At 39.7% G+C, this 21,900-nt stretch overlaps 1 protein-coding gene across 4 annotated transcripts in view; it reads right to left on the reverse strand.

The window, feature by feature from the left end:
• RRAS2 (RAS related 2) overlaps positions 1-21,900 on the reverse strand; it is a 45,149-nt gene that overhangs the window by 9,660 nt on the left and 13,589 nt on the right. For 2 of the 4 annotated variants that reach the window (XM_080617212.1, XM_080617211.1), the window contains exons 2-5: positions 3,573-3,660; positions 2,740-2,842; positions 1,253-1,309; positions 283-391 (exon numbers count right to left, since the gene is read on the reverse strand). In XM_080617212.1, coding sequence (XP_080473338.1) covers positions 283-391; positions 1,253-1,309; positions 2,740-2,842; positions 3,573-3,660 — 357 coding nt within the window. The remainder of the gene's footprint in view (positions 1-282; positions 392-1,252; positions 1,310-2,739; positions 2,843-3,572; positions 3,661-21,900) is intronic. The other 2 variants (XM_080617214.1, XM_080617213.1) reach the window with 1 other exon arrangement.

The raw sequence follows: 21,900 nt of genomic DNA on the forward strand, positions 1-21,900 counted from the left end.
ACACGTTCATGCCTGAGTAATCAAGTCATGACAGAAAGCTCTCAACCCTGTATGTGAATACATTTGGTCTCAACATAACCCCACTGAGTCAGGCAGAAGATGTGCTGTATGTGGAATGCCACCACACTAAGTTCTTCAAGTACAGAAACTGAACGTCATTGTGTTTCTCGCATTGGAACTATGATACGATTTTTCATTTGTTTCTTCCTCCCAAAAATAGAGTGGGAACAAAACTAAAATTTCTAAAAGAAAGTGAGCAGTAACTAATAGCAAGTGAATTACCTGTCTTTGGTGGTCCAGATCTGCTTTATTACCGACTAGAATCATAGGAAACTCATCACGATCTTTCACTCTAAGAATCTGTCGCTGAAATTTATAGATTTCTTCAAAACTGTAAAAGAATAAAAGTAGACCATCAGTGTACTAATTAATAGATTCTCAGTTTCTGTAGAAGCTCAGAAATTATGAGTCACCTATTTGGACTTGCCCTGCCATGCCACACAAGCACAGACAGCTGCAGGCACTCTACCAGAGTTCACTGTCACAGCATGACCAGTTAGAGAATCATCCAATGCCCAAGTTAAAACCAAAATCCTGAAGTTAGCAGTGTGCTATGCGCTGGGCTTAGGTGGGGTGACCTAGAAGAACTTGGATGCCAATGTGCTACAGAGAATCAAGTGACCACAGTCCATTCCACGAACACTGATTCAAGCTAGAATATCCCAGTTACAGTCTAGAGACCCTGGTGATCAGCATTTCAGCTGGCAACCTGCACAGCTACTTCTGGGAAACTTGGGGGAAGCTATCAAAGCTGGACAATTTTATTTCTTGAAGAACAGAAAAATGGCAGGGCTAAGTGATAAGAGCGCTTTCCAGTTACCAACTGAGTTATACCAGGTACTGATGCTGTTCAAGCAGTAAGGAATAATCCAGCAGTACTTAAGGGAAAGTGAGCAAAGCAGAAAGCTACAAAAACTGTACATAAAACAAGTTAATTCTGGCCTAAACAAGGATTTCTGGAGGCAGGGGGAGGGATGGATAAATAAATAATTGCTTTCAAGTAAACACTATTAAAGCTACATCACTACATAAGGAGCTTCATCACAGATACTTGCAATCACATATCCTTTGGAGCACAGACCTCCCAAGCACTGTATTTAATTCCAGGCATACAGTCTGAAGCCATTTACACTTAGATTGCAAGCTAAAAATTTAAAAGCAAGATGATTTATCAGTAAGAAAATTGCATTACCAAAAAAAAATAATTATGCAGTCAGTCATGAGAATGCCAATCCACACAATCCATATACTGCAGCCATGAAAAGAAAGGTGAATTAGAAGGAAGGTATGCCACTAAGCATAGTTGCAACTCCATTTAGATACACTGTTTTAATACTCTGCTCAGAAGTCTGTAGCAACGAGAGAGTTGAAAGTTACCAACTAAGTCCTCTAGGTTTCTTCTTGCTTCAGAATTATTTTCCATCACACAAGCAGAACAGACACTGCTAGCAGATACTTCATTGACAGGCAAGGAAAGCCTTGAATCAAATGGATATCAAAACAAAAATGAAAACTCTGCTTTTCAGAAGTCTTTGAAGGATTTCAGAGGAAGACGATATGCAAGTTTAATGTGTCAAGACCTGCTTAAAATCAAGGCAGACCTTTAGCCAGAAGAGCAAACAAAAACTTAAGATTTTTAGATAAACCAGGAGTTCACATGATGACTTCAAAAAACTCTACAGTCCTCTGTAGCAAAAATATGTATGCTAACACAAGTGCTCAGTATGTCCTAAATCCACAGACCCAGTCTCTTCCGGATGGTACATCAAGATGAATTTACACATTTAGCAGCATTAAGTGTAAGATACACATTCAATGGAAACATGCTTATGCTCCATAGAATATTTATCTTAATTCGCATTGATAGAGCTGTTAGTAAGATCAGAAGTAACATATTAGAGCCTAGACTGAATCTGTGAGGGGGGGAAGAGGGAGGAAATCATAGACCTTTTTTTTGTCATTTTATTGCTCTCCTATTGCAACTTGAAACAAGTAGGACAGATCCGTGAACACTTCTTTATTACTACGTCTCTGATAAGCTCAACGGAGGAAGATCACAACCAAAACATGAAGTGATTGTCTCTATTATACACGGAAGTTTCCTACTCTTACAATGACCAGGAGCTTCCTGACCAATTTCTGTGAGCTTCTAAAAAGATGTTTAATCTCAACTCCACAGTCAAACAGCTATGCAGCTTCTGGTCAATTCAGGGGAATAAGAGTGAGCACTGCCTGCAAAAGAGTGCAGAGACACACTCTGAACTGGATAACTTGTTCAGAAATCCAGAGCCAGACACCTGACATTGAGAAGCACACAGCGAGGGAATATTTCTAAGAACTGATCAGACCATCTAGTTTAAATTTCTGTCACCTCCAGGAAACCAGAATTCTGGACTGTAATGAAGTGCTTGAACAGAATTGCCTTTTTTTTTTTTTGGGGGGGGGTGGGGGCGTGTGTATGCTTTCAAGTAATCTATTCCAAGAGACCGATACTTTCAATAAGCAACTGGTTTAAAATGGGTTTTCATCAGTGATGAGTGTCACACCATGGAATCTAAAAGTGAACGCATAGTTAATGTTTCTGTTTGAGATTATCAATAAAAGATAACCGCTAGGATTATAAAGGATAATAATTTAAGATTAACTACAATTTGTTTAATAGCTTGACATCAGGCTTACCTTCCTCTGTCAGTGACTGAGAAAACAAGCAGGAAACCTTCCCCTGTCCTCATGTACTGTTCACGCATAGCTCCAAATTCTTCTTGCCCTGCTGTATCCAGAACTGAACATAAGCAAAACACTGATTACTATAGTTCATGTTCTTAAGAGTATAGACTAAGAAAAAAAAAAAAAAAATCCTTTCTAATAGGATTATAGCCTCTCCTGTCCACCATAACCAAGCAGAAATCACCTTTCACAGATTCTATTAGATTTTTGCTAAGATTCCCAACAAGTTCTTGGACTGACTGAACAATTCAAGACCTACCAAACAAACTGAATAACAAAGCGTGGTGGACTTTGGCTAATTCACAACCAGCTGAAACAGCAGGAAAATGCTTATAGAGACTTGGGTGAGGCGCTGATTTGTCCTTAAAGAAATCACTGCCAAGGGAGAACTGAAACTTTTAAAGCAAAGCATTTATATTGCACTTGGAAGAGACTGCACACAACAGTCAAGTGACGTGCTTTTCACTCCACCACGTCACCCAGGTAACTGCCAGGAGTCACATAAATTCTCCTAATTTTGTAGACACTATGGATTTGGGAATAATTCTTCAAAAAAATGTCGAATTTGCTTTAAAGATAGACACACATACTTAAGGCATAAGCACTTCAGATCCAGGGTATCTTATTAATAAAACAGAGGTAGGTAGTTTTTATCAGCCATACACTTACATAAACTTCACATGCTGCACAGTTGTTTACCTGCATTACATTTTATGCATACAGACATAAACACAGGCACCAACAGCTACAGGCTGTCAGTACCACGCTTTAGCAAGGCTACTTACTGTCCAAGCGCGCGGCTCTCTCATCTATCACACATTGCTTGGTGTAGGAGTCTTCAATCGTTGGATCATAATCCGTAACAAAATAGGACTGCAGAAAATAAAACAAGTTTGTGTAAGACAAGCACATATAGGACACTCATCAAGTAAGATGCTAAAACCGTACGCTTGGCAGCATCAGGAAGATGAGCAGGTTTTACCCATGTACAACTGTTTGCCAGTTTACCTAAAAAGTTACAGTTAACAGCTTCCCTATTCCTAGCAAATGCCCATAAACTGTAGATATTACTCGCAGAGCCACTGCATTTACTGGATACCCACAGAATTTCTAGCATTTTCTAGAGACTTCTGGTAACTCCTAGAACTTTCAGTATCTAGTGTTTTTTTTGGTCTCTAGTAACTGCTAAGTTTCTCTGAACTTCTGATAAGGTTTAGAATTTCTGGGAATTCTCAAAAGTTTCCAGGATTTCCTCTCCTGCTCCCAGAGGCAGTAATTTCTAAGTGCCAGGATTTTCCCAGCTGTTTCTAGGATTCCCTAGCAGTTTTATAACAATTTCTAGCAACAGCTCCCCACAGCACAAACAGCACTTATTTTGTAAGGTGAATAAAGTTTAGTGTATTGTTCCTGTTCCCAGGATTTCTCTCCTGGTTTAACGGACTAAGCACACACCCCCTTCAAAAAGAAAACTACTGAAAGCAGAAAAAGCCATGGAATGCCTGTGTCACTCATTCCCTCAGCACAAGGCTCTACCAGATATTGCCAGTCTGTTGTTTATCACCCAAACTGCAGAGCAAAGCACATCCTGGTACATCTTTTCTAGAGACTGGGTGACCCAGTATCAAATACTGGAGTAACAATACTATCTGACAACAAGGTTAGATTTCAAAGGATGACTTTTTAGCTCACATGCAGCTACAGCAAAGATATTTTCACCCAAAGCTAATGCACATTGGCATAACAAATCTGAATTCTGATCAAGTTCCTCCCCTCTGTGCCCGATGAAGCAGGCACTGGTGATGTGTATACCCTGACAGTTTAGAAATCAAGCACACTGGGCATGCACACACCTAGATGAATGCCACAGTAACTAAAGGCATACTATCTGAGTACATTACTCAGTCCTGTAAGCCAGTAAGGAAATAGGAATGCATTAAAACTACATAATGGCTCCTAGTAAGCAAAAAAAAGAAGACATCACCAAAAATAGGGTGCATCTCCATATTCATGTCAGAATTAAGAGTTCTCTCTGAAGTGTCTTTCCCATCACACAAAATCAAAGATATCAACAAGACACTACTCTGTTCCTCTAAACTTATCAAACTCAAGTCCTCAAGCGTGAACTTGGGGGGGGAGAGAGAAAGTGTGCAATACAGCACTAGCCCACTAACCTTCTCCAGACACATCACGGCCAGTACAGAACACAGCGAACTCAGCTCTTGCAGATATAGTTTTATTAGTACAGATGTATTTGTTCTTCTCCAGTTTCAATTTGGAGTTGCCCACGGGCAACTGCAGCACTGCTGGCTGCAGTGCTCTGTCCTAACTGCACCCAGCTGACTCCCATCATTTGGGCACATCTGCACTAGGTTTCTTGTCTGACAGTGTAGACATGGGTTCCTCCGCAAAGCTCATCAATCCAGCTGCAGCTGCCTTACTGGGAGAAGCACATCATCAGTTGTAGCACACTTCACCAGCTGTGTATACTATACATAACCCATGGTCATATGCCACAAACCCACTGTCATGCAGTTGCCTACAGGAGGAGTATGTACAGGCTGCTGTTGATCTATTCATTGAGATCTGGGGTGTTGGTCGACGAGAAACTTAACATGAGCCGGCAGTGTGCGCTTGCATCCCAGAAAGCCAACTGTATCCTGGGTTGCATCAAAAGGAGTGTGACCAGCAGGTCAAAGGAGGCGGTCCTGCCCCTCTACTCTGCTCTCGTGAGACCTCACTTGGAGTATTGTGTGCAGTTCTGGTGTCCTCCACATAAAAAGGACATGGAACTGTTGGAACAAGTCCAGAGGAGGGCCACGAGGATGATCAGGGGGCTGGAGCACCTCCCGTATGAAGACAGGCTGAGAAAGTTGGGGCTGTTCAGCCTGGAGAAGAGAAGGCTGCGTGGAGACCTCATAGCAGCCTTCCAGTATCTGAAGGGGGCCTACAAGGATGCTGGGGAGGGACTCTTCATCAGGGTCTGTAGTGACAGGACAAGGGGTAACGGGTTAGAACTTAAAACAGGGGAAGTTTAGTTTGGATATAAGGAAGAAATTCTTTACTGTGAGGATGGTGAGGCACTGGAATGGTTGCCCAGGGAAGCTGTGAATGCTCCAACCCTGGCGGTGTTAAAGGCCAGGTTGGTCAGAGCCTTGGGTGGCACAGTTTAGTGTGAGGTGTCCCTGCCCATGGCAGGGGGGTTGGAACTAGATGATCTTAAGGTCCTTTCCAACCCTAACTATTCTATGATTCTATCTGGCCCCATACCGAAAAACTGCTGACCCCTAGAGCAGAGACACTGAATAGCTCTGCACATCTCCTTCGCATTTTAAGTAGACAACAGCAAACTGTCCTCTCAGGATACACCTACACAGCAGTCTCAGTCACCCTGCGTCAACAGCACCACTGTGGAACCAACTACCCTTAGCTAGCAATAACACTAAAACACAACCATGTTCCCCTCCAAGAAGTATAAAATCTTAGCAGTCTGTCCCACCAGAGACACCTGTGACACGAGATGTTGCAATTCACTCCTTTAATAACATGTAAGTCAATGTGGTCATTTCTAGATATGAAATACTGCTTGTTTAAAAGATTCACCAGGATAAGCAATCCCTCCCCTTCAACCCTTCCCAAAACCTCACCCTCACAAAACAAACAAAAAACTCAACAAACCACAGCCCCAAAACTTAATAACAGACTTTTTAAGGAATTAATTCATTCATAAACTATAAATTAGGTCTCACGTCTTCTGCAGCCTTTAACAATCTTTGAAAGAGGGAAGAGGAATTCACTTATGTGAACATGCAAATAAAATAATTTACAAAATCTGACTTTAAAAGGAACGATCACAAGAAAGGGAATTTAAGTCTTATGTTTCATTAAGGGAAGAGAAAGGGGTATTTATAAAAAAAAGAAAACAGAAGAACCCCAAACCATGAGGTAACATGGTATATCTAGAAATTCAGGGTTGTGATTTGGAACATAAAGCACACACTCTGAAGTTACTCCCTATCCTTCTCCTGCTTTAACTTTCATTTCCATATCCTGCAAAATTCAAAGTTACTGTCTGACCCTTCACATGCATAAAGTGGTAAAGTATGCCAAGTTTTAAATAAAACAAAGAATTTGGAATCAATTTACTTCACTGTCATGAATTAGTATTAGTAGATGAGCTAAAGCAGCAAGTTTCTATCCAAGAAGGTCAATACTTTTCACTGAGGGAGGTCAGAAGAAGAAAACCATAATTATCACAGAGGAATTCTTAATATTTTCCTTATTATTTGTTCAAGGGCCAAGAACTGCAGCATGTTCTGTAATCTCCAAGGCATTTCTGTGATTCCCTCCACCCTTTTTGGTTTAGTTTTTTGTTTGTTTAACAAAATGAAGCTACACACAAAGTGAGAATGCCAGACTAGCTACAGAGACATGGAACAGGATTCCTCTCTCAAAAAATGGAACAAGAGTAACATGTCCTGATCCAGCATCAGCCACATCTCAAATTCAGGATGAGCAGAAGCCAGAGCTCCCCCATTTAACAGGCCACTTATGTGCAATTCCTTCCTTCCCATGGAGCTGCACTTCCAAATCTGCTGTCACAGCCACTCCAGGAGAGGTTTGCAAGGCAATCAGCGCTGTGGTTTTACCTCCAGGCGCTGGACAAAACTAATGTGCCTGAAACAGCTGCTGGTTTTGAAGGAGTCTTTCCAAATTGCACTGGGACTATTTGCCACAGGGAGCACATCAACCATAGCTTGCAGGCCTCATTCAGTCAGGGTTGATTTACGAAAATTAGATGTAGCAGACACAGTATTTATCAGTCTGAGCAGAAATGGACTTTGCTGCTGTACAGACAGTGATAAAAGAACTGAAGCACTTCAGAAGGCTGTACCTTTACTTATGAATGCAACAGCAGGAAGGTGTCTGCACACCCAACAAGTCCAAGACCATACACGTGCATATGTAGCTTTGTAAAGGTCAAGTAGTTTGCTGCAAAACTGCTTAGAAGACTAACAGGAATGCAATTCTAGCAGATGCAAACCATTTCCAACCTACTAGTTTTAAACTGATGCTGAGTCCAGACAAATTGGAGGAGCACGCACGCAGCACAGTGTGTGAAGACTCAGGCTTGCCTGCTGCTGTCTCCTTTATGAAAGCGGTATGTGCAACTCCCAACACTTCAAAGCAATTGCCCTGTTAAAATACTAAACTATCAGAAAGCTACAGCAGGTGTCTCAGATGGACACCGCACCAATCTAGGGTGATCCCTTACAAACCAGTTTGTCAGATCTGCTCTTCCTGGAGCAGCTGAGTTTCTATGATGAATCATAGGAGCTAAGTCACAATCCATTGGCTCCACCGCAGCTGGATATCGCCTGCAGGAAATAATTAGAAGAAACTAAATTTCTTCTATGAAGATAGTAATTTGAACATGCTCTTCTGTTATACCACTCCCTTAATCACTAACGGTGTCAAGGCTCTTTTCCACCCACCTCCGAGAAGGGAAACAAGAAGCTGAGCCCAGTAGTCTCATCAACCATTCAATTTACCCAAAATATTACGCAACACGTTTTCTAGGTTTCCTCTTTCTAAGACTGCTGAGGCAACCAAGTCCAGAGATGGGAAAGCCTGCCAAGGATGCAAGCTGTTTTGCAGAAGGGAAAAATCGAAACAATCGCAACAGCAACAAAAAAGTTCATCCCCACACCACACATCACTTGCAAGTAGGCAACCCACCACCAAAAGCCCGTCCTATATACACACTTGTCATCTTAAAATGTATTTCAAACACAGTCTCCTGACCTTTGCAGGGGTTTCTACTTTTGGCAGATGACACTACTACAGTGAACACTGCTCTAGCAGTCTTTCTCCATTTAAGGTAATGGTAACCCTTAAATCATTGTTTCAATCACTCAAGTCTTTTGGCAAAGCGAACATGTGAAAACCTGCTTTCAGTTTACCATCTTCCCCCTTTGTTATGCTGCCTTGAATATACATAAGGGAATTCTTCCATTAGCTGGACTCATTTACAAGCTTAGGAGTCCCACTCCATAAATTAATAAAAACAACTACCTAACTAAAGACATCTTACATTGAAAGATGGAGAACCCCAATCCAGTTTCACAAGTTCTGTGCAGCTTTTCTCATTTAGTCTTTTAAGGTCATCAACAGTCCACAAGCTGAAAAAACACTGGATTAATTTCTTTTGCGCCAAAATTGGACGTTTTAAGGCAAGAAAGAAGTCAGACACTATCAACAGGGAACTGCAATAAGCTGCAATCCAGAGGCTGCATAACATGCTTCCTTTTATCTTTATACAAAGCTTGAAGAACATGCAACAAAAGGCAGCCCAGCACAGTGAAAGCACACCACTATGAGTAAGTTAAAGGAGTGGTACATGCCAAAATAGATATTCATCCTTGCTGTGTCTATAATCTTCATTTGTATTTACTAAATATACACTTAATATTTCAAAGAGCCACTAGTTGCTTATTTAGATTTTTTCCACATGTTTAAATTTTTGGTTTCAGCCGAGTGAGGGTAAGGAAATAGAAGGGTTTCCTCCAAGCTGAAGTTACAGACCAGCTCTGGATTTAAATAGCATCCACAATTTCAGCATTGCAAATAGCCCAAAATACTTCCTAGCTATAATTTGTACGTTAGAACTTAAATCAAACATGCTGGTGAACGTTACACGCCAGAGCTTCAGCTTTAGACTTAAGTACATTGCCAAATACCCAAAATACATGATCTCAAGACATTTTCAAGGCTGTAAGTGCTACTTGACAGAGTATTTCTTTTGGCAGTTTCTCTTTAGGCTATCTCTATCATTTCTTCTCTACATTTTTCCTTGTTTCCTCTGCAATTCACCAAGAACATTTCTCTGCTCCTGTCCCACTCAACAAAGTTCAATTCACGATCAGTAGTGGCATGTCCTCACCATGGGTATAGAACTAATAACCATACCAGCTGCAGCTCTATCACACACCACATTGATCAGATTAGTAGTATTTCACCCAGAAAAAGATAGAAACCAGACCAAGTTCTCTTCTAAACAGCTTTCCTCATTTAAATGAGTATTTCTGGCATTTGCTCCAAGTCACAGACAAAGTCAGTGCCTTTGTGTAAGACTCCAGTGTCCTGGCCAGTTAGTAGGACCATAAATGGACACCTTTCTGTTTGAGGCACTTGGCTACACCACAGAAGTTTTCTCAGACCATGAATTAAGATGTAAATGACTGACTGCATAAATCAGTTTGAAAGCTTCACTGCTTTGCCACCCATGGAAATCTTACAGCCTCCACCTCCAGCTCTTCTACCTAGAAAGAATGACACAAGAGACAAGTCCATACTAACGTGACCACAGTGTCACACTGCACCCTTCTCCAGGCTTCAGAGGGATTAGAGACCATTCCAAGGAGTTTTAATCTACATGTCCATCCCTGTTCCTAGAGATTCAAACAAATTCAATATCATCACAGACATTTTCTCAGAGAATGGGTGGCAGTAACCTGCCATCTTGCTCAAGCATTACCCTGGCCCAGGTCCAGCACCAACCCACTCAGAAGAACTGGTAATTAAGCAAAGCAGCACTAGGGCATCAGCACCTTAAGAGATTAACCAAAGAACCTCCTTTTACACCACAAAGGAGGACCCTCAAGTAATTCCTTTTGAAATATTTGAGTTGCCTGGCTGGAAAACATGCAGGGAAAAAACTGTATTTACTTCTGGAAGCAAAATTAAACCCAGAATGCATTCCAAAATAAAGGAACAGAAACAGCAAAACATACAAATTTAGTATTTTGCAGAGTCCCATGTACTTGTGTCACAGGAAAACAAACACAACCCCCCCACACCACTGATTAGATAGCCTTTGACCAGCTTGTTAAATATCTAATATATACCTCCCCAAAGCAGGTGGTTCACTAAGACCTCATGTCTCCAGGCATGGCTAATTGGTTGGTGTTGGGGGAGCAGGAGATTAATGCTCCTGGGTTTGATAACAGGCAGTGCCATCTCTGCAAAGGGCTTCGACACTGCACAAAACCACACCATGAAGGCTGCAGGAGCTACCCATAGCAACACAGCACTGTTTTAAGCAGAAGTGCCTGAGATAACAACGAACAGGTTTTGCTGGCATAAACAGTCACACTTTGTAGAACAAGGGGAAGTACTTTGGTCTTGAACATTGGGGAAAGTAGGGACCAAAGGCCTAGAATTATGCTGATAAAAGACCAGACTGCAGAGATACTGAATAAAACACTGGATCATGCTACAGAAGGCCAGGTATATCCCCCTCCAATTATCTCATATTCATACAAACCTTTAAAAGTTACTTTCTTTTAATTACACAATTAAGAGCACCTGTTCCTTTCTTCCAAAAAATATAAATTAAAAGACAGCAGTGTGTGTAAATAATTGATGCTTCCCTCCATTTACACTATTTCCTACTGTTCCAATGTATATTGCCAGCATTGTTATGGCTATCCAGGGAAATAGTAATTTGTAACTACAGTTCCTGCAATTATCCAGTGATGTGAAACATTTGACAATTTCATAAACAGCAAAAACTGAGATACAAAGAGGAGAAGATTAAACTGGAGAAAGTTATAGCAAAAGACAGATGACATGAGCCCTATATAAATTAAACCCTTTGGAGATTCATATACAAGTTGAAAAGTTCTTTTATTTGTTCCTGAAGAACTAGCATTACACATACATATAACACTGATATTTATTATTAAGTACCTGGTTCATCAAATCTCAGTAGTTCTGTTAAAGAAGAAAATCACAACAGAGAACGTAATATTCTTGAATAACCCCTTGTGGCCTCAGAGTGCATCCATTAGATTACCCCCCCCCCCAGCACATAATTCGAGGACAGGAGAGATACAGATCTTAAATTCTGAATAAGATATGGTAGGACGCAAAAATCAACATCCAATTTAGGTTTAGGCAAGTCTTCCCCTTAACCTTTTTATGCAATGCATGGATTGTAAAGATCTTGTGCCTGGGCTGGAAACGCTAAAGGAAACATAAATTAGTCCTATTATATGACCACATACTCTTCTCTCTTTCTCTTTCTGCTTCCTGCCCTTTCATATATACAGTGATCACCGAACGAGCACATCAGATGAAGAAAACTATTAAGAAATCTGTGCTCAGTGCACAGGTATATTTACCACATGTATCCAAATATAACACAGCTTTTTTCTTTATGGCCTTTGTTGTGGTCACTACCCGAAGTGCCTAAAAGCAAAACTAGCTTTCCTTCCCTCATAAGTGTCAGGAAACATGAGTTAGGATAGGGAGAGCAAGGGGAGAAAGGGCACAGAGGATAAATCATCTTCAATCTTAAGACAAATAGACATACCCAAGTCCTGTCTACACACTTTCAATTTTCATATTTCCTAACTGAACATTGAACTCTGTAACCATAAAACCACTCTATTCCATGATGTTTCTCTAGATATCCATACACTAATAAATTCTACAGATATTATCTGCAATTCAGCAGGATTAACTCGCGTTAGGGATTTAAGAGTTGGTTCTGAGGCATCAATTTATTGTGCAGGTCACACAGTGGACTAAGACTCAGGAAGATGAGACTAAAATGAAACTGACTTTTGTGCTCTGAAAGAGAACATCCATCTGGCTGTTTACACCTTTCAACACTCCTGAAAAACTGCCTGACAGTTTTTGGCCTTCCCCTAAATGCTACTTAGAATAAAGCAGCTTACCTTTTCCAACCCTGCATGGGTTGCAGCAGCACAGGAAAGAACCTCCCTTTTTTTTGCTTGCAAAACGGCTCAGGCTTACAGGAAGAAAGCTGGAGAGTTTAACTGCTGGGCAGATAATTACAAGATTCTGTGAAAAAAAACCTAAGAATCCCCCCCAGTGACAGCACATTTCCCTGAGGAAGAGAGAGTGTCCTTGAAACATAACTATGGCAGCTCTCAGTTCACAGAGAGTTTAAGGAATAACTGTCACAGCTACTTTGTTGAAAAGTTAGATGCCTTTTTGCTAGCACCCTACCAAGCTTACACGTGGTGTTGGGTAAGTTGTAAAGCATTAGTGCAGGCCTCCACACTTAAGCTCGATGATGTTGAAGGTCTTTTCCAAACTAAGCGATTCTACGACTCTAATTATAGAGTGGGTACTAGTTACATACACGTAACATGTGAACACCTTTTAAAACACTATCTTCTTTAAAAACCAGCAGACTGATACTGGTTTTAAAACAGCTTTCATCTTTTAAACTCAAACTGAATCCGCACTATGCTTACCTCTCCTTTCAGTTACTCACTTCAAGCTCTCCACACTGTACATCAACTCTGTATTAGCAGCTCACCAGCGTGTGAATATTTGCTTCCAATTTCTAATTCTCAAATTTCTCAAAACCAAACCACACCAAACACCAAGTACACTCACAGAGACCTGTTTTAGGCAATACATGCATTAAAATTTGGCCTTTTGAATACTTACTTCCTGGTGATGCAGATTAGAGAACATACCCTTTCACTGACTGTTAAGACTTCTTTGTAATGCCTTGAATTAATGCCTTTTAATGCCAGTAAGCACCTACAAAATTCTTTGAAGGCAGCTATGTAATTTCTCAAGTCGAAACATGTCTGACTGTAAAATGTACTCTATACTGCAAGCATAGATGAGTCTTGATTTCATTTAATTTCATTTTTGCTTCACAGTAAGAACATGAAGCAAAAAATGTACAAGATACTACGTGCAAGAACTATGAACGCACCAAGTGCTTAATCTTCCTGCTCTTGGCTACTTACAATTCAAAGAATGTTTAAAATATTCACTACATACTGTCTTATCATCACAAAATTTTGTCAGGTTCAGACAGTTTTCAGCATAGCAGCATCCACAAGCTCTTCAGGATGAACTCAGGTTTTTATCTCAAGAAGCGTATGATGAGTTTTAAAAAGTACATATCTGATTTTAGGATACGTGTATAACCAGATAACAGAGACTGTAGCTATTAGTAAAAAGAAAGTAAGAAAGATTATTCAAAAAAATCCCCTGGTGGGGCAGAAGTAAAGTCAGTGGAATATCTTTTCACATACAAATGAAATCATTAGAATATGTCAAGGTACATGGTGTAACGTAAGAGTTCTGATTTAAAAATGTAAGTATAGTAACAGGGTAAGACTTACAACCAATCAAAACAGCTCTTTACTTCAGTAACTTAAACCTAACTAAAACACAGTAACAGACTTCAGGTTAGAGACTATGAGGAAGCCCCTGTTTAGGGCATTTACAGCCTATAAAGAAGCCATTTCACAACTCCTTGAGGAACATACCAGAAGAACTGAAATGCAAACTGGAAAAGTTAATTCCATGGCAAAAAAAATCCTGAGGAGAGTGCAGGTGTTCACATCAAATCAGAACCTTTAAAATAGGTTCAAGCTACAAACAAATTGCTTACTAATAGGACTGTTTGGATTGTCCAGCCAAGGTTATGGACATTTGGACCTATACAATTATATTAATCAGTAAGAAGTTTTTCTAGCCCAAACAAGCCAGTAAAACAAAGCCTCTCTTCAGACACGCTAGTGCATTTTAGTAGTGGTAACTCCTACTTCACTTATTAAGTTCCTGAAAATGGTTGAGCCCTCAGACTCCACAGCAAGCTAAGGTCAAAAATTTATGAAGTTAATACCCTTAATTCTAAAAGTAGGAAGTAAAGATCTGTTTTAAGTAGTAAAAGCCTTTTTCTACATTTACCATTACATTTCAGTTCTCTATATAGACAGGCACTGTTGTCAGTTGTGTAGGTCTGCAACAGCAGGGAAGCAGATGAGGGCTTGGACCACAGTTCATCAGAAACAGTCAGGTAAAAAGCCTGAGGAAGATAAGTTCTCCATGTTCTTGCTCTTAAAACATTTGTTTAACATGGAGATACAGCCAGGTTAACTAGTCCATTAAGCCCAGAGCCTATAGCTCTCTAGAATGATTCAAGTTCGGATTAAGTATTTGCAGTAGTATTTCAAAATAGTGTTTCAAAATACAATTAAACTACATTAGCAACTTCCTACTAGTGGAAGAAGGAGTTTTGTCATCCCCACTCTTGATCTTCCACCATGGTTCCCTGCTGCCTGCAACACAATTAGGAGACCAGCAAGTTCATATTGCCTGCTAAAAACTGCCAACTGCAAACCACCTTTACATGTCCAGCCACTTCACAAAAGCTGACACCATATCACTAAAAGACACCTTTTCCCCCCAACTCTAATATATATAAATAAAAAAAAATAAATTTAAAAAAATTATTTGCTTACATATAGGTTTATATATGTATGTATGTAAAGTGCCAAATGGGGACTGAAGCAGAAGACTAAAAGCTTCCAGATTTCATCATACCACTCATTATGTCAGAACAGACGACACAGAATCACTAGCACCCAGGTAATTAAAAGTTCAGATGACACTTTCAGAGCTGCTAATACATCTCATTTATACTGAAAGTTCATTGTAGTCATAGATAGCAATACACTAGTTCCTGTCCTGTAATTATGCTCTTGTGGTTTTTTTTTTTAATTGCCACAGCTGATTCCATGGAATTTTTGAACACCAGCTTGGACAACATCCAGCATAAAAACATTCAGCTTCATTAGCAAAGCCTGAAGTACTTTATTTTTCAAAGATTTATTGACTGATCATTAGAAGCTAATTATTTAGGAAAAGCTATAAAATAGCACTTATATCTAATAAGAACTATTGTGTCAGAAGATAAGCACAGTTCTAATAGCTTTATTTGCCTAAATTACATATTTATTCAACTCCAACCTTTTAGGCTGAGACTAGACTGTCTAGACTCATTTTGCAGACTACAGACAATTATTATATTTAATTTTTCAAAGTGCCATAACCAGAAGTGCCAACAATGCTGCAATGGCAGCTGTATTTAGCCACCTATTTTCATTAGAAAGGCTAATTATTACTAGCCTTCCCCCAAAATCCTCACTCAACTAAGTAAAATACGCAAAGCAGTAATCTTTTGAGATATGAAAATTTTAAATGATAATGAAAGAACTGATTGCTTACCTATGAAATAATGGACTTCAAGCCATTCAAGACTGCCAGCATCTGAAGCTGCATGATGCACGTATAATGTTAAAATGTGCAGCAAAATCAATTAAAGTTACAAGATACTAGGCAACTTCCCCTTAGAAAAAGAGTATCCAAACAGCTTGCAGGTGGCAAGCTATCAGCAAGAAGTTATGCTAAATAGTAATAACATGCTAAATGCAAACTTTTAACAAGGCATTTCTTAAGTTGTCCTTGTACCACAACAGACATGGCGTGAAGGCTGCACCAAACCATGCTGATCAACTCAACACATATGAGCTCCATGCTGCAGTCCCATCAGCCACGGCAGCTCACCAGTTAGGAGTACCTACACCAACACCAAGTATTTTTGCACATCTGTATCAGTCATCACACTGTATTCTAGATGAAAATGTGTTTTCTGCCTCCCAGAACCATTTCTGAGAAGTCTGTGGCTAAACAGTAAAACCTCAGATAGGGGGAGAATTTGTACTGGCCAACAAGTGTTTTTTCCATGTGATCTGACTTTCAGATTTGGCAGTTCCAGACAGAACCAGCACATGGGCTCCCACAGGGACCAGGGAGAAGAGAGCACCTACACACCAGTCACTCCTGAGTCCAGCAACAAGCTCCATAACCTTAATGTCCCCCCTGCAAAGAAGCTTTTCAAGAAATTGACATTTTAGCATCAGGTTTTTAACCCAGACGCATCAAGTACTCATAACTTCACTTTGGGATTTAGAACCAAGCAACAAACAGCTTAAAAAGAGTATTTTTTTGCCTTATATCTAATCTAAGGTATCAGGTTAACCCACCTAATTGTGAGAGCAGAAAGGAGGGAAGGGGATCTCTTCCAAGGTAGGGCAGGCTATGTAAGACTTTTCATGCTAGAGATTGTGTTCAGATCTTCCTGGCACACAAGCAGTCCCTTTGTTTTGTTTCACTGCTTGGGCATGGCGTTCAACAGATCCCATTCTGACAGAGGGGAAGGAAAAAAGAGCAGATTTGGTCATTGTCAACAAAACATAGCAGAACAATGTGGTAAGTTATTCCACCCTTGAAGCAAGACAGAGAAATCCTACCCCATATCTAAGCAGAAATACCTGACACAAGATTTCAGTGATGCAGGCTGGCCTGAAACCATGATGAGGCATGATGCCTGTCAAAAAGCACAAGTATTTTAAACAGAGGCTAGTCTTACTTAAGTAGACACTCCTGCTTCCTAAGTAGTGGTTCAAATTAATATCACTATTTTCAGAAACTCCAGGTTTCTATAGGAACAAAAGATAAGAAATCCAATATTTGGAATTCAAGGAATCTGCAGCATGGACTTGTGTAACTGAAACACAGCTTCAGCTGGACAAACCACTTTGAAAAAAGTAATACTGAGTATTTTCCATTACAGATACCAGTAGAGTACAACGCTTTTCTTTCCAGCCTAATCAGTGTTTGCAGAGAAGTTAAATCTTAATGTCCTCGGAGAATGTGTTCATAAGTCTCTCCTACTACTACCAGCAGCAGATTTCAAGATCAAAGGTTATGGCTCCTTCACATCTGACAACAGCGTAATTCAGACTGGTTTTCTCATCAAGTAGTAAGCTGCAGTACAGTGCATAGTGAACGGGGATTGTTTACAATAGGAAATGTAGTATTTTATTTCTGACCTTTCAGAAGCAAAGCCATGTGTATTGGAACTTTGACATCAGAGACAGTTAGCTTAAGTTCCTAGAAGAAATACAGAAAACTTCAGAGAAAATTTTATCCTAAATAGAAGCTAAAAAAAAAACCCAAACCAACAAAAACCCAAGCAAATAAACAAAAACCAACCAAACAAAAAAACCCCAAAAACCCCAACAAAACAATCCTCCCACCCCAAAAAAAAAAAAAAAAAAAATCAACAAACACCAACCACACAGTTGGGAAGGCTTAGAAGTTACTATTCTGTTTGGTATCAGTGTGTTCCACAAGCCAATCCAAGCATACTGTTCTGCAGTAGCTCCAGTCCCCATGCTTTATTTCTCTGTTTTGAGGTCTGAGCCCATGCCTGTGCTACACTTACATCCATGCCTCAGTGGCACAGAGTTGCTCAGAATCAGCGAATTCTCTTTTAAATCAGCGAATTTGCAGACTAGCACCTGAAGTTTCTGTACAACCTAACATTTTCTGTGCACCTCATCCCCAAACCATAGTTGTTTACTCTTAGCTGAAGGGCACCAAACTGGGCAGTACCTATCTTACCCAAATTATTTTTTGTAGTGTGCATGAAGTTGTATCAACATCAGAATCACACAACAAACAAGAGTGAGATGCTTTCCCGTCAGAGGATGCATGTATGGCCCCCCTTTCACTCACCGAGGAAGCGGCTGCACACAGGCACACCCCAACAGCAGGGTGGTCATGAAGACAAATCATTCACAACAGGAATGTTTACTAGGAAGGTTGACAGAAGCAAGTTCTTGAATGGCATTATCATCCCAATTAAGGAAGACTTCAAAAGCAAAACATGACCAACATTGTCACAACTTACACATGAGGAAATGTGTACAGACTCAAATTCCAAGAACCAGAAACTTATTGACTTGTTTTACAGTTGCTAATCCTGACATGTGAGCAAGATTTCATAGCATAGAACTGGTTACAAGCACTGTCTTGCTAAAACTAGCTTGGTAGCTGATCTAAAGGGAAAAGGAAGATATCCTAAAGCCCCAGTAAGCACAATTCAAATGCTCTTAAGCAATTCTAGAATTTCAGCCTCAGCAACTTTAAAATCTAAAGTGAAGAGAGTGAACGTCAATGGAATCATACTTATGTTCAAGTTTCATTAAAAATGTTTTTCCCTTCATTATTCAGTCTACACTTTTAAGCAAGCATCAATTTCCATCTTAAAAAAAAAAAAAAAAAAAAAAGCATATTTACCAGCAAAATATTTGGTTATACTAAAATTACCCACAGTGTTTCTTCCCCTTTGTCTCTGCACCTGCAGGAGTAGCACCACTCTGAGTTAGCATCACCCCAAACCACCACAGGGCAGGGAAACATAAAGAAAACTCGGAGCTTACTTTTTGCTTGGAATAGAGAGATAGATATAACCAACACTATTTAACATCTACAGCATTAATAATGTCAGATTAACATTTCACATGATCTTTGAACTAGAAGACCCGAGCAGTTAAGTGTTAACTCTGGTTTTTTATACTTTTAGAGAATTTATTATCTCAATCACAAGGACCGTTTCATTTCAGTGAGATTATAGTTACTCCCAAACCCAGTTCTGTTATAACTAAGGCAAAAAATAAAAGCATGTCCTGAAAGGCACCACCCTCTTTCAATTATCGAAATCCAGAAACAAGGCACGCTGAAGACAAGCGTTAGCAGACTTGTTCTCATGTTAAGATCTGCTCCACAAACTACAGTTTTATGTGCAAATACCTACTTTGACATTACAAAAAGCCACATCTATTACGAACCACATCAAGAAACTGCAAGCAAACATTCAGCTGAGGTGCTACATAATCAAACACTACATGCAGTCAACAAATGTTTTTACAGTAAGGCTATTTATGGTAGCAGTAAAGAAGGCAAATGAAAGACTGCAGCAGTTTTACACCAAGCAGCATCACTCCCCATGGTGGAGCTGATTCTAAGTAACAGATAAAAAATGATCTGCATTAAACACTATATCCACAGGCAATCCCTTGGTTCAGGGAATTCACAGTTTGAGCTAGAAGCATTTGCTAGAGTCACGTAGACCTTAGAATCCTATTTGTTGATGGTACTGTATTCTTTCACATGCTTCACTTCAGGGAAATACCCCATCCCAACTACAAGAGGGCAGAACATTATCAGTTCACATACAACAGAACTCAGCTCAATTCACTTGAGCAAAATATTAACCTCATCCTCCTGCAGCATTGCGTCTTTCTATGTTTATCTGAACACATTTGAGCCCCATTTTCTGTTGGCATTTGTTACTAAGAGGAGCACAACTAAACCTTCGGAGCCACCCATGTATATCCACGCAAAGCCTAAAGGACAACTCTTTATCAAATTTCATTTGAATAGATTAAATTGGTCTCTCTCTCTCCTGCTACTCCCAATTTCAGTAAAACACAATCTTATATTTTAGGAGGCTTTCAAGTTTTAAGGGAAAATAACGGGGACACACACCACTAAAATTTTTAAGCATGTTATTCTCCTACACCATACTCATGTTGACTAGTTCATCATCCCATCCTCAAGACTGGCAGACTTTTGGATTTTTAGGTTCATTAAAGGTGTGATCTTCAAAACCTAAAGGTTTTTAAGTTTAGTAACAGCACGTAGTCAAGATTCGCTGCGGGGGTTTCCAGCAAGGTGATTTCCCTTCTGTCCCCTGTGTGCTCTCATTCTTACAAAGAATTTACATAAATTCTCAAATAAACTTGTTTTCTAAACTTATGAGTTCCTGCCAGCCTGCACAGAACAGATAGATCACATGATTGACTTCACCTGCATTAGAGGATACATGCTGACTTCTCTATATAATATTCCTTTACAGACATCGGTTCAAAAAAAGCACCACTATCTGGAAAACACAGGTGCATGAGATTAATATAGGTCATGAAAAGCATTGGTAAACAGATTATCTAAACCATGTACAAGTATGATCAAAGTGAGGACAAGGGCTGATGAAAAATAACTCAATCATGCTAGTCATATTTCTCCATTTTAGACAAGTTGGTTCTACTACAGGCCACTCTCTCTCTGATTTTATGAACACTAACTTGTAACACATCTTCAGCAAAGTAAGCTACCTTCTTCAGGACAGATTCTGTGAACAGACACTGCCACAAAAGCAACTCAATAATTTGTTCACTACTAACACATTTTGCCTTTAAAAAAAAACAGAAAAAATACTTATACCAATATTCTTAGAGCAGATAAGATGCTCAGAAAGAGGATACTGGTATGAATCCAGCAAAAAGCACAGAAAGTATTAGATTTCTACATAGGGTATTAGTAACTTACAAGGAAGATCCTTTTTGCTTAACCATCTTACAGTGAGAAGTTGTACTTCCACTATCAAATGCCACAATCATTTGCACTATGCTAGTTTACAATCTTTCAACTTGTAAGACTTTCCAGGAGGGAAGCCATCACTGAAATGTAACCTTGGTGCTCTCAGCTGCCTTTTGGACTTCTCCAAAGCAATCCATGCATTCCTCACCTCATTTCTGGAGACCATAATCCAAGAGGAGGCTGGTACTATAGTGCAGAAGGCACAGCACCAGAAGAATAAGCTATCCCATGCAAAGTGGAAGAAGAAAACAACCCAGTAGTTTTGACAGTATGATATAGAGCAATTATAAAACCCCCAAACAAAACCAATAGAAACAAAACAAATTCAAGTTCTCCTCTCTGCAAGCAAGTATACATTGATAGAAACTGAACAACTGATAAATTACCCAAGCCCAATTCATAAACATGTACAGAACTGAAGAAGTCATACCAAACTACCCACACTTATTGCATGCCATAGCCATTTAGTACTTTAACAGGGTAGGAGCACTTGAAAAAGTGGCAGTATCGTACATCTAGTAGGGAAGACAGCTGAAGACATCTTGTCCTGAAGGAAAGAACATACTCCATCACCAAAAGAATTCATTTTCAATTAAAAAATAATATATACAGCAACTTCTAAATCCAAATTGTAATGAGCAATATTCTTCTTTGGTCCGACAGGCACACACAAAGTATGACTTTAAATAAGTAGAGAACATCATTATTTGATTGCTTTCTTGAGCAAAGAACTTATGCAAATGTTTTGTTTAAAGGTGTAAGGAGGCAGCAGTGCAGTGAAAGCTATCTTTAAATGTGTGAGCAGTGTACAAAGACCTTCAATTTGTTTACTTCAGAAGAAGGTTTTAGAATGCACGGGGTTTGATCAGAGGGGGTTTTGTTGGGTTTTTTGAGAAACCTACTGCTATTTCCGCTCCCATATTCTACCAAGTAGTGATCTTGTGGTAAAGGCATTCAGTGAAGAGAAAACAGAGCGTGGAATGC

Source organism: Psittacula echo (genome assembly GCF_963264785.1).
Source record: "Psittacula echo genome assembly, chromosome: 5".
Taxonomy (NCBI): Eukaryota; Metazoa; Chordata; class Aves; order Psittaciformes; family Psittacidae; genus Psittacula; species Psittacula echo.